A 15,065-nucleotide genomic window follows, 5' to 3' on the forward strand; every position below is an offset into this window, starting at 1 on the left:
GTTCCTCTGCAATGCTGGGGCATTCATCTTTGGCCTACAGGCCTAGAATAGCTGACAGACTCTTCTGGGAAGCAGGAATTTTGAAGGACTGTCCTATCTCATCTTGGCAAAGTTCGACAGTTGCCATCTTTTGTGTTTTGCTTGTCTAATTTGGACAGCATACTGTCAGCAGTCAAGGCAAGAGCAGTTTCTTGCCCAAATGGCAAACTTTCCTACAGTGAAAGCAAATTCCATATGGAGTTTCTTCAATACCCATCATCCTTTTTTTTTTTTTTTAAATAAATTGGTGCTGCCAGAAGCAGACATGTCTCACTGTCATGGAAAGCCTTATGTTATTAAAACATTAAAGTATCATATTCTGTTGGTCTCTGAAGTGTTTGAAAACCATCTGTCTATTTGAAATATGTCTCTGATTGACCTTGAAAATATACCTAACATGACTATAAGTCTGATTGTTATAGATGACTACCTCTGTATTTCTTTACTGTCCTAAATAGCTTTCAAGAACTAGAACTCTACATTACATTTTTAAATGAGCTTCATAGGTACAATATCTTGAACAAGACATAGAAACATATAATACAGTATAACAAAAATAACCTTAAATTTGTGTAAAAATACAAAATCCATACCCATGTAAACTGTTTGAGACTAGTATTTACTTTTTTACTTTAAAAGCAGATACAGTAATCTACCCTTTTAACCTATCAATTCATTTTTTCTTTTCAGAATGAGATCCTAGACTCTAATCTCTTTTGCTTAGTTTCCTCCATGACCATATTATGACAGATATATATATATATATATATATATATATATATATATATATATCTTATAAATTTTGAGATATTTATACCTTAAGAAAAGTTTTAGAGAGCCAAAATAAAACCTAAGGAGTATGAGATTAGTGGCAATAGAATAGTCCCTAATGTTTGTTTTTCTGTTATCCGTACCAGGTGGTTCTTTTGACATGAGACAGAGATTTTGGATTTTTCTTTAAAAAGCATACTTGGGTTTAGAAAAAGAAAGAGCCACATTCCAATTCCAAGGTCATCTTTAATTTAATTGAATTATAACTACAAAAAGGCCATTTGCCTTGTCTGTAGAGAACAGTAAAGACAAACATTTGGGAAGATTTATGAGGTCTTTACCCTGTTGGAAGTGTGCTATACCATTAGGACAGTTTGCTCTTTCCTGGGGCATTTTCTCTGTGTGATTCCTCCTTCTTCAGAAGTCTCATTTGTCCTGTGGGCTTCAGAGTCCTTAGTTGGGTATTTTTATTCTCCTGGAAAGACAAAAACAAAACCCTGCCTCAACTTAGCTTTGGGGAGTCTCCCTGTTTGGCAGGTTGAATGTCTTTGCTGCTTGATGAGCTATTGCCTCTCCTAATCAAGAGGTCTCTGCTGTTCCAATCTAATCTTTATCAATTTTGATGGTATCCGGAAGGAACAAAAGCAAAACCTCTTCCCCACCATAACATATATCCCGGTTTCCATTCTGAGGTCAACACATCTTTGAGGCATATAGGCTGATTTCATTCAGCAGTCCCTTCCATAATCTAGTGTCTCTCGGCAGCTGCCGTTCACTGATCAGCATTCAAAAAACTCAAAGTCAACAGAGCACCATAAAAAATTCAGACACCCTATGTAACTAGTAACTCGCACATCAGGCCCTTGTCCTGGGATGGCTGTATTGGTGGTGAGGTCCTGTCTCAGGGTTCCGGATGGGAATCTCTCGCCAGTGCTGTTCCCTTACCTCCTTTGATATCAGAGACCCGCCCATGTGCACCCCTGAGCTATGATGCCTGCAAAAGCAGCTCGTGTGTCTGACTTAGCATTCAGATGCAGCTTCCCCTCTCAAATTCATGTGACCTTGATTTTTTTTTTTCCATTTTCATCTTCCATGATTCCCTCTTGTACCTCTGGCCCCAGGGCCTCCTTGCTCTCACCTCTGCCACACTCCTACCTGGCATGCCTTTCCCTCGCTTGGTGGCAGCTGCCCTCTCCCCTCCTCCACCCACCCCTGCCACTGAATCAGCCACCCTGGCTCCATCCACCCTCCTCATGACCTGTGCCCAACTTCTTTATGCAGTGAAGGAAGGGGTTCTCCCTGCCTGGTCACCAATGTCACATCTTGTGAATGCCCCTCCTGACTGCGGGTCTCTTTCCTTCCTTGTCCTGCAAGTCTGGTGCCCATCCAGTCTTCCGACCCTGTCTCTCTCCCCCTCCAGGCGCACCCCTGTTCCTGTCACACCCTCACTTCTACAATGCGGACCCTGTGCTCTCCGAAGCCGTGCTTGGTCTGAACCCTGACCCAAAAGAGCATTCCTTGTTCCTGGACATTCATCCGGTAAGTCCTGTGCCCTGCTAGAGTCTGGGGCTGGTTCTTGTGGGTTGCTGCATGCTCCTCTTCCCTCTCACCACCCCCCAAAACACAGCTGGCTCAGACTGGGGTAGGGAAGCCCAGTTCCTTCCACAGTGGTGACTTCTAGAACTTCGAGCCATCAAAGGTCCCCAATTCCATAGTTCAGTGATGTCATTACTTTTTTATTGGGGCCTATAAAAAAGATATATGGTGGTAAATTAATTAAGAAATATCAGCTGGAATGTCTCCTGCACCAGAGATACCCTTGACAGTGTCAAGACACTAAAGATTTCAAGACATCAGTGTGAGCCACAATGTCTCACAGAGAAATCATGTGGGGAATTTGTCCTGTGTTAACTTGTATCCACTAGCCAGGGCCAGGAGGGTGACTCTCAGACACAGGCCCTCTCTGGTATGCACAGCCCTTCTCTCTGCCTCTGGTTACTGTAGGATGTGTCCAGTCAGGCTGCTGCCCTTACCATTACCTTGGGGAGTCTCAGGATCCCTGTCTTGCACGGACACCCATGACGCCCTGAAGGCATTTTGTGAAAACCTTATTGTTTTACTGGATGATGATGGAAGCCTGGGCCTCTCACACGTGAGGAGCTCTGGTTCTAGCTGGGCCTTCATCTGGTCTTCAACTTGCAATCCACCTGCCTCAGCTTCTAAGTGTGTCTTCACTCCTGGCTCACAGCCGAGGGCTATTGCAGAGGAAGGATGGGGACGTGGGAGGAAGTTGTCTGATGTCTAGCTCCCCAGCCAGAAACCTGACATACAGGAAATATTTTATGTCAAGAAAGCCCCTGGGGATAGGGGCCTGGGTGTTGACTGGGGACCTGTCCTGTGGGCCCCTGGATCCATGCTCCAGACTCCCAAAGACACAGGTGCCTAGTATTAACTGTCTAAGCAAATGGGTGTGGCACAGTGAGGCCAACACCCTAGCTTAGGGAGTGGGGACCCCTGGAACTCAGGTTCCAAGACTGACACTGGGCACCCAACCTGGCAGATTTCCCTGGGAGGGTTGCTCAGCCTACCCACGGTGGTGAAACTGTATGCAGGGTTAGGATCCCCGCACCTCTGTCTGAAAGCCGTATCCAGTTTCTGGAGGCCTTTGCCCAGTCCCCTTTGCCCTGGGGACAGGAGGGACCTGGGTGCGCTGGACTCAAAGGAAAGGCAATGATGTCCTTGCCCTCTGCTGTGGATGGCTGTGACTGGAGAGGTGGCTTTCGGCTTTGGTCATCTTTGCAAGAGTCGCATGATGGGCAGGGCTAGCTGCAGTCTCAGCAAACTGTCTGCACAAAGCCCCATCCCAATGTTGGAACCTCATACCGAGGCCTCTTCACCAAACTTCTCTCATGTTGTTCTAGAATTTTCTCCCTGAGTGAAGTGACGAGGGTGTCAGTTCTCCTGGTGATTATTTGTATGATGATTTTTAAGCATCGCGTTTTAAAATAGCGCCTTGTGCAGGAAGCACTTTGCTGCCACCTCGGCTAGGAAGTGGCAGATCCTGCATTACTGCGTCTCAAGAGAAAAGGCCACAAGCTGCTGTGCACTTAACCCTATTCACCCTGGATCGGGCCCTGTGCTAAGCTTCTGAGCCAGTGGGAAATGTAAACAGATTGAAAAAGCCATACTAGCCAGGCGGTGGTGGTGCACACCTTTAATCCCACCACTCAGGAGGCAGAGGCAGGAGGATCTCTGTGAGTTCGATGCCAGCCTGATCTACAAAAGCTAGTTCTAAGACAGGCTCCAAAGCTACAGAGAAACTGTCTCAAAAAACAAAACAAAAACAAAAGAAAAAGCCATCCTTACTGCATGCCCCACACTCGTGAGTCACTGTCTGAGGAAGCTGTGTGAGGGCGGGAATTTAAGCTCAGTAGGTGGAGTACTTACCCAGCACCCACAAAGCCCTGGGCTCCATCTCAGCACTGTGTAAAGTTAGGCATGAGCCAGCCCCCAGAAGGTGGAGGCAGGGAGGTGCGGAGTTCAGGATCATCCTTGGTTATGTACCCAGCTGGGTTCTAGCCTGGGCTGTGTGAAATTCTGTCTCAAAACAAGCTGGGCAGGGGTGGCACAAGGCTTTAATCCCAGCACTCAGGAGGCAGAGGTTGGCAGATCTCTGTGAGTTCGAGGCTAACCTGACCTGCAGAGCAAGTTCCAGGGCACCCAAAGCTACAGAGAAACACTTCTTGAAAAACAAAAATCCAGATGGAGATCACCTCTTTGGTGACAAGGGGACCTTGAGATGGCAGGTGTCCTATCCCTTCGTCAAACATGCGCGGGAAATTTCTAGAAGGGTGGCTGCCCAGCCTGTTGCCTGGTTCAGGTGGGGGAGAAGTCCCTCAGGACCCCAGGACTCCCAGGACTGGAGCAGGCTGGGAACTGGCCTCCGTGGTCTTTTTTTTTTTTTTTTTAAGATTTATTGTGTATACCACACCAGAAGAGGGCACCAGATCTCATTACAGATGGCTGTGAGCCACCATGTGGTTGCTGAGAATTGAACTCAGGACCTTTGGAAAAGCAGCCAGTGCTTGTAACCTCTGAGCCATCTCTTCAGCCCCATGGGCTCTGTGGACTTACCGCTCTCCTCACTGTTTTTGGCTCCAGGTCACTGGGATCCCCATGAACTGTTCTGTGAAGTTGCAGCTGAGCCTCTTCATCAAGTCTGTCAAGGGCATTGGGTGAGTAGGTTGGAGTCGCAGCTTCTGAAGGCATCAGGGACCAGGAGGCTCCATGCATTGGCAAATGCAAGGCATGGGACAAGGCAAAGGTCCATCCACTTCTGTCTTCCCTATGACAACGTCTTTGCTCTGGATGGAGACCCAGCCTGCACCCTGACACTCCTTCATTTCCCCCTTTCCTAAGATCTCTTCTCCATCAGCCAGATTGGTCGACCCAAACTGTCTTCCTCTTCTGGAGTAGAATACAAAGACTGCAATAGAATAGTCGCCTGCTTCCATGTCTGTGCACCGCGTATGTGCAGTTCCCACAGAGGCCAGAAGAGGGCGTGGGGTCCCAGGGAACTGGAGTTGCAGACAGTTGTGAGCCACTATGTGGGTGCTAAGAACTGAGAAGACCTGGGTCTTCTGGAAGAGCAGTCAATGCCCTATAAACCATCATTCCCTGGGTTTACTTTAACTTTGTGCACAGACTGACATTGTGAAGGCTCCTGCCACGTTCCACGTTTGCCAGGTAGAGACTTGGTAATAGAGTCCAGCCTTGGAGCTGATCACGCCCAGGGTCACAGACCGAAGGGCTGGGAACCACTTAGAAGGCTGTGATTGAGAAAGAGATGGGCTCTTCCTCAGCACGACCTCCAGGTCTCATACTCAGAACCCAGCTCTGACCTTCTGTTGAGGAAACTGAGGCCAGGAAACCCTGACTCAGCTAGACTCCAGCGTGAGCACGCGCACACACACACACACACACACACACACACCTCCTCTTCATTGCTGGAAAAGCACTCTCTCACTGAGTTATACCGCCAGCCATCTTTTCAGCTTTTATTTTGACACAGGGTCTCGCTAAATGGCCCAGGCTCCTCTTGAACTCACTCTGTAGCCATCATGGCCTTGAACTTGGACCTGCAGCCCTAGATCTGGCTCACCCAGGCTCTTGAAACTGGAGGCCAAAGTGGGCTGGCTTGAGCTCCTGAGGCCAGCTTCCAAACACTGATCTGTCCCACTGCCTAAAATACTCTTTAGAATCTTCATAGATTTATGGAGAGGTGGCAGGAATGGAGATCTTTGTCCCCTGTCCCCAGCACCCTCATCATCGTCAGCTTCTGGCCGTAGCTGTCACAATAAGGAACCGAAGTCTAGTTCTGTGTTATTGCTAAACCCTTTCCCCTCAGCTTCAGCTTCAGGGTGCAATCTGCTCAGGCCTGCCGGCTCCTGTGGCTATGACCTGTGTGTGACACTTTCTTCCCTCGAGACAGGGTTTCCCACTGAAGCCCCAGCCAGCCCTGTCTCTACCCCTCTCAGCCCTGGGGTCAGAGGCTCAGAGCCACACACAGCTTTCGATCTGGGTTCCGGGATCTGACCTCAGGCTCATATACTTGAACAGCAAGTGTTACCCAGTGCACCATTCTCCAGCCCTGCGAAGGTTTCTCCTCTAGCCTCTGGGGTATGTGAAAGTACTTGCTGGATCTAGACCTGTGTGGTGGGGATCAAGTTCAGCTGTAGACAGCTCTAAACACAGCCACCCAGGCTCCTGTGGGATGAGATTCATTGTTATTTTTTTTAATGTATTTATTATGGGGCGGGGGCACAGGCATATGCTGCAATGCATACGTGGAGGTCAGGACAACTTTTGGAAGCGTGTTCTCTCCTTCCACCTTGTGGGACCTGGGCATGGAACTCAGGTCATCAGGCTTGGCGGGCAGCACTGTTACCTGCTGACTCTGGCGGGCAACACTGTTACCTGCTGACTCTTGTCACACCCCTTAATTAATTAATTAATTAATTAGGACCAGGGTTTCATGTAGCCCAGGCTGTTCTTGAACTTGCCTTCGAAGCTCCTGCTACATCTTTCTCTCCCATTTTCTTGTGAGGTGTTGCTGATTGAACAAGGCCTGGCACACAACTAAAGGCTCTACTGAGCGACACAACACCCTTCACCTTCTGTCACTCACCTTGTGTCCTCTTCTCTCTAGGCAAACAGGGAAGATTGAGCCCGTGGTCCTGCCCCTGCTGTGGTTTGAGCAGGTAAGGGCTCTGCGGGCCGCAGGGAGTCTGGGGGTGGGGCCTGTCGTGTGTGAGGCAGGTGGAGAGAAGTGCGGGCCTGGCTTATTTATTTTATTTCACTTTGATGCTAATGTTAGCTTAACTTCTGGCACCTGGATGTAGTTATTCATATGGAAGTTTAGCCTACTTGTATGTATGTATGTATTCCACATGAAAGCCTGGTACCCACAGAGGCCGAAAAGAGCATCAGACCCCTTGGAACAGCAATTGCAGGTGGTTGTGGGCCAGCAAGTGGGTGCTGGGAAAGGAGCCTGGGCTTCCTGGAAGAGCAGCCATTGCTTTTAAACCACTGAGCCATCTCCAGGGTTTGCTAACATCCCCTTCCCCCGCCTCTCATCAGGTTCACTTCTTTGTCTGAGGTGGTGCTGGAGATTGTCACCAGGCCAGCTGATCTTTCTCGTGACCCTTTAGGTCCTAATTTTAGGTTCTAACTGGTGAAAGAGATGAATCTTGGGGAGGGGGGGGGGCCTTTGGGGGTCAGATATACCCTCCGTTGATTGGCCAGTGCCTCATCACATCGGTCTGCGAACAGCAAAGGCAGCTGGGAAATGTAGTTCTCCTTGAACTTGAAGCAAATGGTGCTCTGAGACTCTTTGGTCTGAGTTTGGGAGGGGCGAGACACAAGGGATGGTTCCGGGAGATGCCGTGTGCAGCCTGGCCCTCCTCACTTGCTCATCCATCCCTCTGCAGAGCGGGGCCATGGGCGGCAAGCCCCTGAGCACGTTCTACACGCAGCTCGTGCTGATGCCCCAGGTGCTTCACTATGCGCAGTACGTGCTGCTGGGACTGGGTGGCCTCCTGCTGCTGGTGCCCATCATCTACCAGTTGCGCAGCCAGGTAAGTAGGCGGGGCGGCAGGACTCTGTCCGGTCTGGTTACTCTCCTGTAGCGGGCTCTCCTTCCAGCTCCTTTGGCGTCCTGCTGTGACTCTTCTCTGCCTGTCCTGGAAGGCCGGGGACCCTCCCCAGTGGGTGCTGGGCTGAGAGAAGTACCCCGTCATTTGACCAGCAAGTGGGTACCTCTTGATTCAAGCTCTGTGGAGTTGCCCACTGGAGGTGGAGGTGGGAGGCAGGGTCTGGCCTGGTCAGAGAAGAAGTGGAAGACCCAACCAAACAAAAAAAGACAGTTTATCCAAGGTAAAAGATAACAAAAGGGAGGGGCCAGAACTGGGTGTGAGACGGAAATGGGAGGAGTCACACGTGAGCTCCTGAATATGAATTTTCTAAGTCAAGAGAAACAAGTGTATCTAGTTAGAAATTCTGTTTAGCCCAAATATATCAAAATTTGGAGTTAAGGGTTAGCTCAGCAATAGTGCTCTTGTTAGCCAATGCAAGCCCTTGCATTCAGTCCCCAACAGTGACAGAAAAAACAGCAATCACAAGTACTGAAAAGATAAGGAAAGAGGGAGGGAGAGAGGAAGGAAGGAAGGAAGGAGAGATGGAGAGATGGCTCAGTGGCTGGGTACACTTATTGCTTGCAGAGGCCTGAGGTTTGATTCCCAGCACTTGCAAGATGATTCACGACCATCTATAACTCTCGTTCCAGGAGATGTAACAGGCACGCACGCGGTGCATATACAGGCAGGCAAAATACTTGCGCACATAAATAGATATTTAGAAACAGAGAAGGCGTGCGATCGATAAGCTACAAAGGCTCTCTCCGGCTCTTCCAGATTTAATCTTTGAAATCTGGTGACTATTTCACACCAGGTGTGATGGCTCACCCCTGTAATCCCAGCATTTAGGAGGGAGGTTGAGGCCGGAGGATTGGAAAATCAAAGCCATCCTTGGTTACCTGTAAAGTCTGAGGCTAGCCTGGGCTACATGAAAGCTTGTCACAAAAAAAATAAAATAAAAGGAAAAGTGTGGCGCAGACATGGGTGGGGGTGACTTATGTAAGAAAGGAAGCAAATTTGAATGAAAAGTGTAATCCTAGGGCATGCAGCCCCTAAAAGCAGGAAGTAAGGGGTGTGTGTGTGTGTGACTAAAACCTTAGTTCCCTTCTGATCTTAGGACCAAACATCCACTCGTGGTGAGATTTTTTTTTTTTTTTGAGGCTGTGTTCATAGATCTTGGGGTTACAAAAATGAGCAGAACTTGCCGCTTGAAATTCAGGGCCAAGTCTCTTCACGTGACGTTGATGTTGATAGCTGTCGTTGTGAAGCCAGGACAGTTGAGGACAGACAGGGTGACGATCAGCTGTGATGGGGGAGGGTCAGTGTCTGCAGGCAATGGGGGGGGTCAATGGCCTCCCACAGGGAGATGTCCTGGGGCCACAGACTTTCTGCTTGGGGAGGGGGCGACGACTTTCTCTCCTACCCAGTCAGTCGGGTGGTTTTCTTTCTGAAGGTGTGCTTGCTTGCTTGCTTGCTTGCTTGCTGTGGGAAGAACAGGCCGCCAGCACCCCACTTCCCTCTCCGAGCACTGGCGCCCCTGTCTCATGTCATCTCGAAGGGACATCTGGGAGCCTCTCCAGGTTGACTGTAGCCTGGAGTGTCTGATTGACACCATGGGCTGGGCTCCTAGGCAGCTTTTGCTCGGCTGCTGCCCAGTGAGAACTGGGCCAGCCCCTTCCGGTCAACCATTGCCAAAGAGAGAGGGATCCAAAAATAGAAGGCTTCTCACTACACCTCGGGGTCTGGGGTCCAGGCTGATTGCTCTGCAGTTTTCATTAGAGGCCCAAACAGCAGTCCACACCCTACCAACTTTGTGCTTACAAGACTAGGCCTCACGTGTGTGTTTGTGTGTGTGTGTATGTGTGTCTCGTTTTTTTTTTTTTTAACTGCATGCTGGATGGTAAACAACATACTCACCCCTACATCATTCTTAAGGGGAACACAATTATGTTAACATTTACCCCTGATTAAAAACTCTGTGTACTTGGGGAAGTGGTTAAGTGAGCTTAACCCACCCCAGGCCCTGGGTTCAAGTCCAGCCCATCTCCGCCAAGCCCAGACCAGAGAAACCCAAGCTCTCTCCACATTTGCCCTACTGCAGCCACCTCTGCCCCTCACTGCCTGTTGGTGGCTCTCCATGCTCTGCTCTGTCCATCTTCCGGGGCAGTTCTCCGCGGTGCAGAGTGGAGGACTCTGCTCGCCTCTTTGCTTCTGGGGGAGCCCAGGGTCTCCTTCCCCAGTGACCCGCGCGCGGAATATAAACGAGCTTGGTTGTCTTCCAGGAGAAATGCTTTTTATTTTGGAGTGCTAGTAAAAAGGGCTCCCAGGATAAGGAGGCCGTTCAGGCCTACTCTGAGTCTCTGATGTCACCAGCTGCCAAGGGCAAGGTGCTGCAAGAAGCCAAGCTGTAGGTGCGTACCAGGTAACCCCCCACCCCCACCCTATCTTGCCTGTAGCCAATCCACGTGGAGAGCCACCCTCCCGACATCATCACAGTGGGGCCCGTCTAGCCTCAGTTTCTGGGACCTTCAGTCAGTGACTGTCATTTATGAGGTCCCATGAGAAGATAAAGTTAGTAGACCAGTTGCTTCTTCGTGCTCCATCCTACGCTGTTGGCTAAATGCAGGTCCCTGAGCGTCCTGGAAGCCCAGAGGGTTTGAAACTGTATTTTTCTGGACCTCAGAGGGTATTTTGGTGTAGAAGCCACACTGGTTCCAGTCTGGAATGAGGGTTTAAGTAATTTAAGCGTGGTTGAGCGCCAGCTGTATACTCGGGCCCAGGCCTGGAATAGGATGTCAGGGTGAGCACACAGGATGTATAAGGCTGCTCAGAACAGTCCAGAGCTGTCTGCCCTGTGCAGTACTGGGGTGGGTGGTCCCGCGATTCGCCCACCGCCCATGCAGGTATAGCTGGCGGCCTGGCTCACTCAGCAGCCCACCTTGCGGGGATCCGGGGCAGCGCTTCTCCGCTTCTCCGAGACCTTCAGGGCCAAGGGGAGGCCGAGCCCTGCAGGGTGTGTCCCTGCCTGGGAAGTGGCAGGGAGAGCTATGGGCCCTGCAGTTTGAGGTTAGCAGAGGTGAGTCGTGTCCCAGAAGAAGCTGCTATTTGAGCCCTTAAGCCTGCTTGGGTATGAACACATCCTTGGAGGGAGCTGGGAGGGGGAGGCCACAGCTCGACGCCTGGGATTCTGGGAGCCAGCTGACTACTGCCAGCAAAGTCAGCTGTCGGAGAAGATGAAGCAGAACTCTGGTGGGTGTGTGAGTGTCCTGGTAGATGCCACCTCCCCAGAGGAGGGAAGGCAGGCCCGACTGGGCCTCTGCAGCCCACTGGGTCCCCATGTGTCCGTGGAACTGAAGAAGGGTTCTAGTCCAATGGGACTTCCAGGAGGGGTGGAGGGTGAGGTCTTGTATCTGCTGCCTTCCAGCTGCGGCGCCCTCTGCAGGTGATACTTGGTATTGCCAGAGGGCATGGAAGGCATCCTGAGTGGGAGGTAGGGGACTCCCAGGGTGCAAATGCAGGCTCCAAGCAGATATTAGATAGTCCCTTCAGTCCAGATAGAGCACAGCCTTCACCCTGTCCAGACCCCAATAAAACAAATGAAACCGGGGTTTCCTCTTTATTTTCCCAGCCTGGTCCAGTCTTTGTTTGGCTTCAAGATTCCCTTGGGCTATAGAGAGTGATTATTTGTCCCCACTCCAGGGGACACCCCAGCCCTGGCCATGGGCTAGAGAGGGCAGTGTCTTCCAAAGACCAGCCTCAGCATGTGGGGTGGACACATGGGTCCTTGCAGAGGGGGTTACCCCACCTCACTGCCTAGCCAAGTAAGACTTGGTGAGGCCCTACACTCTGCCTTGCACCTGGGTGTGGGGGTGGCCCCTGGGGGCACATGCCGTTGCTGAAAAAGAAGGAAAATAGGGCCACTGCTAGCCCAAAGGGTATGACTCTTTGAAAGGGTATGAATAAGGAAAAGGCTTTCCCTCTGGGCCTTACTGTAAGGTGGGGGTTGGCAGGCAGCGTTGGCTTTGTAGTCAGGTGCCAGACAAGGGTACAGAGTGGCCTTTGTAGAAGTGCTCTGAACTGCTGTTTCTCATTGGTCTGTCTCCCATTCTCCATTGTCCTCTGTCAAACACAGTGATGGGGGAGGGGAGGGGAAATATGCCCTGGCTCCCCTGGCTGTCCAGTGCCTTGTGGATTTGTTGCATGTATTTTTCTTGGGAAAGACCAAGCAACAGTCAACTCTCGTTTTACTCTCTGGCAACAAGGGCATGCTGAGTCACTCAGACTGGCTTTGAGCTTGTAAGCAATCCTCTTGCCCCAGTCCCCCAGTACTGAGATTCCAAGCACATACCACTACTGTGCCTTGTATCCCCTTTTATTCCTGGTTCTGTCTGTTTGCCTGCCTGCCTGCCTGTCTGTCTGTCTGTCTGTGGGTGCTGGAGATTGAAGCCAGAGCCCTTTTACTACGTGTGTTCCATCTCTGAGTTTCACCCCCAGCACCCCGTTTTTACTTCTGAGTGAGACTTTCTCACATGCTGGGGTGCTGTGGCTTATAGGGGGAGGAGAGACTGGTTTTGGTCCAGGGAGAGGATGCTCCCACACCCACAGCCCTCTCTGTCTGCCCTGTGGTTTCCTTCCATGCTGCAGGGTGCAGCAGGCCTGGGATGTGGGGTGACAGTGCCTCTCTGTCCTAGGGGAGGATGGTCAGGGACAGATACCCAGTGTTTTTATCATTTTCCTAATCTTTACAAATTGAATCTTTCAACATCTGTGCCATCTCCCCCTCCTCCATACTTTCCCCCCTTCCTCCTTCCTATTCTACTGTCCCTAAGGCCCAGAGGCCACCATCGCAGGGATTTGGTAGGAAGGAGTCTCTCACCTCCATGAACAAGAGCCATTTTTAACAGCTGGTCCTGGCCTGCCATTACTTGTCTTCCTGTGGACAGACATCTAGGCCATTCCTAGTTTCCCTGGGCGACAGTGCCATACACCCACTCTGGACTCTCCACTGCCCTCCTCATTCTGTCCTGCCAATCTTTTGGGCCTCAGTTTCCCCAACTCTAAAGGGAAGGGATGAGGCCCAGTGCCCCACAGGACCAAGGCGTCCCCATGTGTAAGAGAGCGGAGACTCTCAGTTTACGGTAGTCGGCACTGTGATGGGGAGGAGGTCGGTTCCGTGCTGGTGGGATGTGGGGCGGAGGGAACAGGCAGGGCAGGGCTAGGGGACAGGCTAGTGACTCAATCTCTTCTTTCTCCACAGGGTCCCAAAGACACAACGAGCCCCCCAAACCTGATAGCTTGGTCAGACCAGCCACCTGGTCCCTACACCCCGCTTCTTGAGGACTCTCTCAGCGGACAGCCTGCCAGTGCCACAGCCTGAGCCCCTAGATGTCACACCTGTCCACACAGCACACATGTGCACCGACGTGTGCAGAAACACTCAGGGACCAGGGACAGAGTCGCTGCTGAGGCCGCCTGGTGGCTACAGACGCTATCATCTAAGTGGCTGTAGGGACCACAACTGCCACAGGCCCCTCCTGTGGGGGCTGGCCTTGCCCAGGCCCTCCACTTAATTTTGCCCTGTCTTCCTCCCTCAGGCTGAAAGCCTCAGTCCCCACAGAAGACAGATCTGTCACTCCTAGGGGCTGGGCATACTTTCGCCTCCTGTGCCAAGGCCAGGCAAGCAGTTCCAGGTCCCGACGGGTCTACACACACACCCTGGAGCTGTGTCTGGCCCTTTTCCTCCAGTCTCTGCCGTGTCACCTAAACACTGAACTGACCGCTGCAAGTGGCCAAGGTGGCAGGCCCCTCAGGGTCCTAAGTTTTCAGGTGTGGTGTCAAAGGTAGAGAGGCGTGGACCATCTACCCTGGCACTTTGTCCCCTGGTATCTGGCCTGGTTGCCTGGTGCACCTCCCTGGACGGTGAGGGGCAAGGAGGCTCATTGCCCGCATCTGCCCCTTTTTCTACTGGAAGAGAAATTTTATCATCTTTTGGAACTCATGACTGAAGCAATAAACCTTTTCACGAATTCAACACTGCCTTCCGTGACTGTCTGCTGGGCAGGGCTGGGGCTCCGGGGTCCAGACCTCTCCACTCATTCAGGTTGTGTTCCCCCTGGTGTCAGGCCAGCACCCACCCCTAGCCACTTTTTCACTTCAAGCCTGATGTGGTATGTGGCTCAGATGCACCAGCATCAGGCTGGCTGTGTCCTTTCTCTGCCCTATGGAGCCTCTCGGGTCTTCTACAGTCAGTGCCCAGGGCAGAAGCATCCTCGTCACCCACATGGCCCGGGAGGAGCTAGGAAAAGGGTTGGGAGGAAGAGTCTTAAGTTTTGACCCAAGTTCAAGCCGTAATAAGGGGGGTGTTTCCCCCTGGTATCCTTGGTTTAGAATAAAACCACGCTTTTACCCTAAGGGACTCACTAGGAACTGAGCAAGAAATTCGCACCGAGAACACCGAAAAATGCATCAAGCAGCTCTGATTGCCACGGTTCGCACCCTCTCCCCTTTCCAGAATTAATTTTAGTTTTGGGTGGGGGCCGTTGCCATGGCGCGGGTGTGCAGGCCGGAGGACCGGCAACAGTTGGTTCTTTTCTCACTCTGTGGGGCCTGGGGATCGAACTCAGTTTCTCAGGTTTGGCAGCAAACTCCTTTACCCACTGAACCCTCTCCCTGGCCCCGCACTTCCTCTTCAACTTGCACCGTTCTCTTCCTGCCCCTCTACCTCACGTTAACCCCTCCATGGTACTGTGCAGCATAAACAGCGATATAAGGTGGATATTTTTATTTTTGTTGGCTTTTTTCTTTTTTTTTAATTAATTAATTAATTAATGTATTTATTAAAGATTTCTGCCTCCTCCCCGCCACTGCCTCTCATTTCCCTCTCCCTCCCCCAATCAAGTCCCCCTCCCTCATCAGCCCTAAGAGCAATCAGGGTTCCCTGCCCTGTGGGAAGTCCAAGGACCACCCACCTCCATCCAGGTCTAGTAAGGTGAGCATCCAAACTGCCTAGGCTCCCACAAAGCCAGTACGTGCAGTAGGATCAAAATCCATTGCCATTGTTCT

General features: G+C 51.2%; 1 protein-coding gene across 3 annotated transcripts in view; it reads left to right on the forward strand.

The window, feature by feature from the left end:
• Positions 1 to 14,034, forward strand: part of Scarb1 (scavenger receptor class B member 1) — a 66,604-nt gene extending 52,570 nt beyond the window's left edge. The window contains exons 8-13 of one of the 3 annotated variants that reach the window (XM_041649118.1): positions 2,231 to 2,349; positions 4,972 to 5,045; positions 7,019 to 7,070; positions 7,800 to 7,946; positions 10,286 to 10,425; positions 13,261 to 13,395. In XM_041649118.1, coding sequence (XP_041505052.1) covers positions 2,231 to 2,349; positions 4,972 to 5,045; positions 7,019 to 7,070; positions 7,800 to 7,946; positions 10,286 to 10,414 — 521 coding nt within the window. In that variant the 3' untranslated portion in view covers positions 10,415 to 10,425; positions 13,261 to 13,395. Of the gene's footprint in view, positions 1 to 2,230; positions 2,350 to 4,971; positions 5,046 to 7,018; positions 7,071 to 7,799; positions 7,947 to 10,285; positions 10,426 to 13,260 lie in introns of all 3 variants that reach the window. The other 2 variants (XM_041649117.1, XM_041649119.1) reach the window with 2 other exon arrangements.
• The last annotated feature ends 1,031 nt before the right edge of the window (positions 14,035 to 15,065 follow it).

Source organism: Microtus oregoni, unplaced genomic scaffold (genome assembly GCF_018167655.1).
Source record: "Microtus oregoni isolate MIOR12 unplaced genomic scaffold, Mior012 000003F_ref0000135, whole genome shotgun sequence".
Lineage (NCBI taxonomy): Eukaryota > Metazoa > Chordata > Mammalia > Rodentia > Cricetidae > Microtus > Microtus oregoni.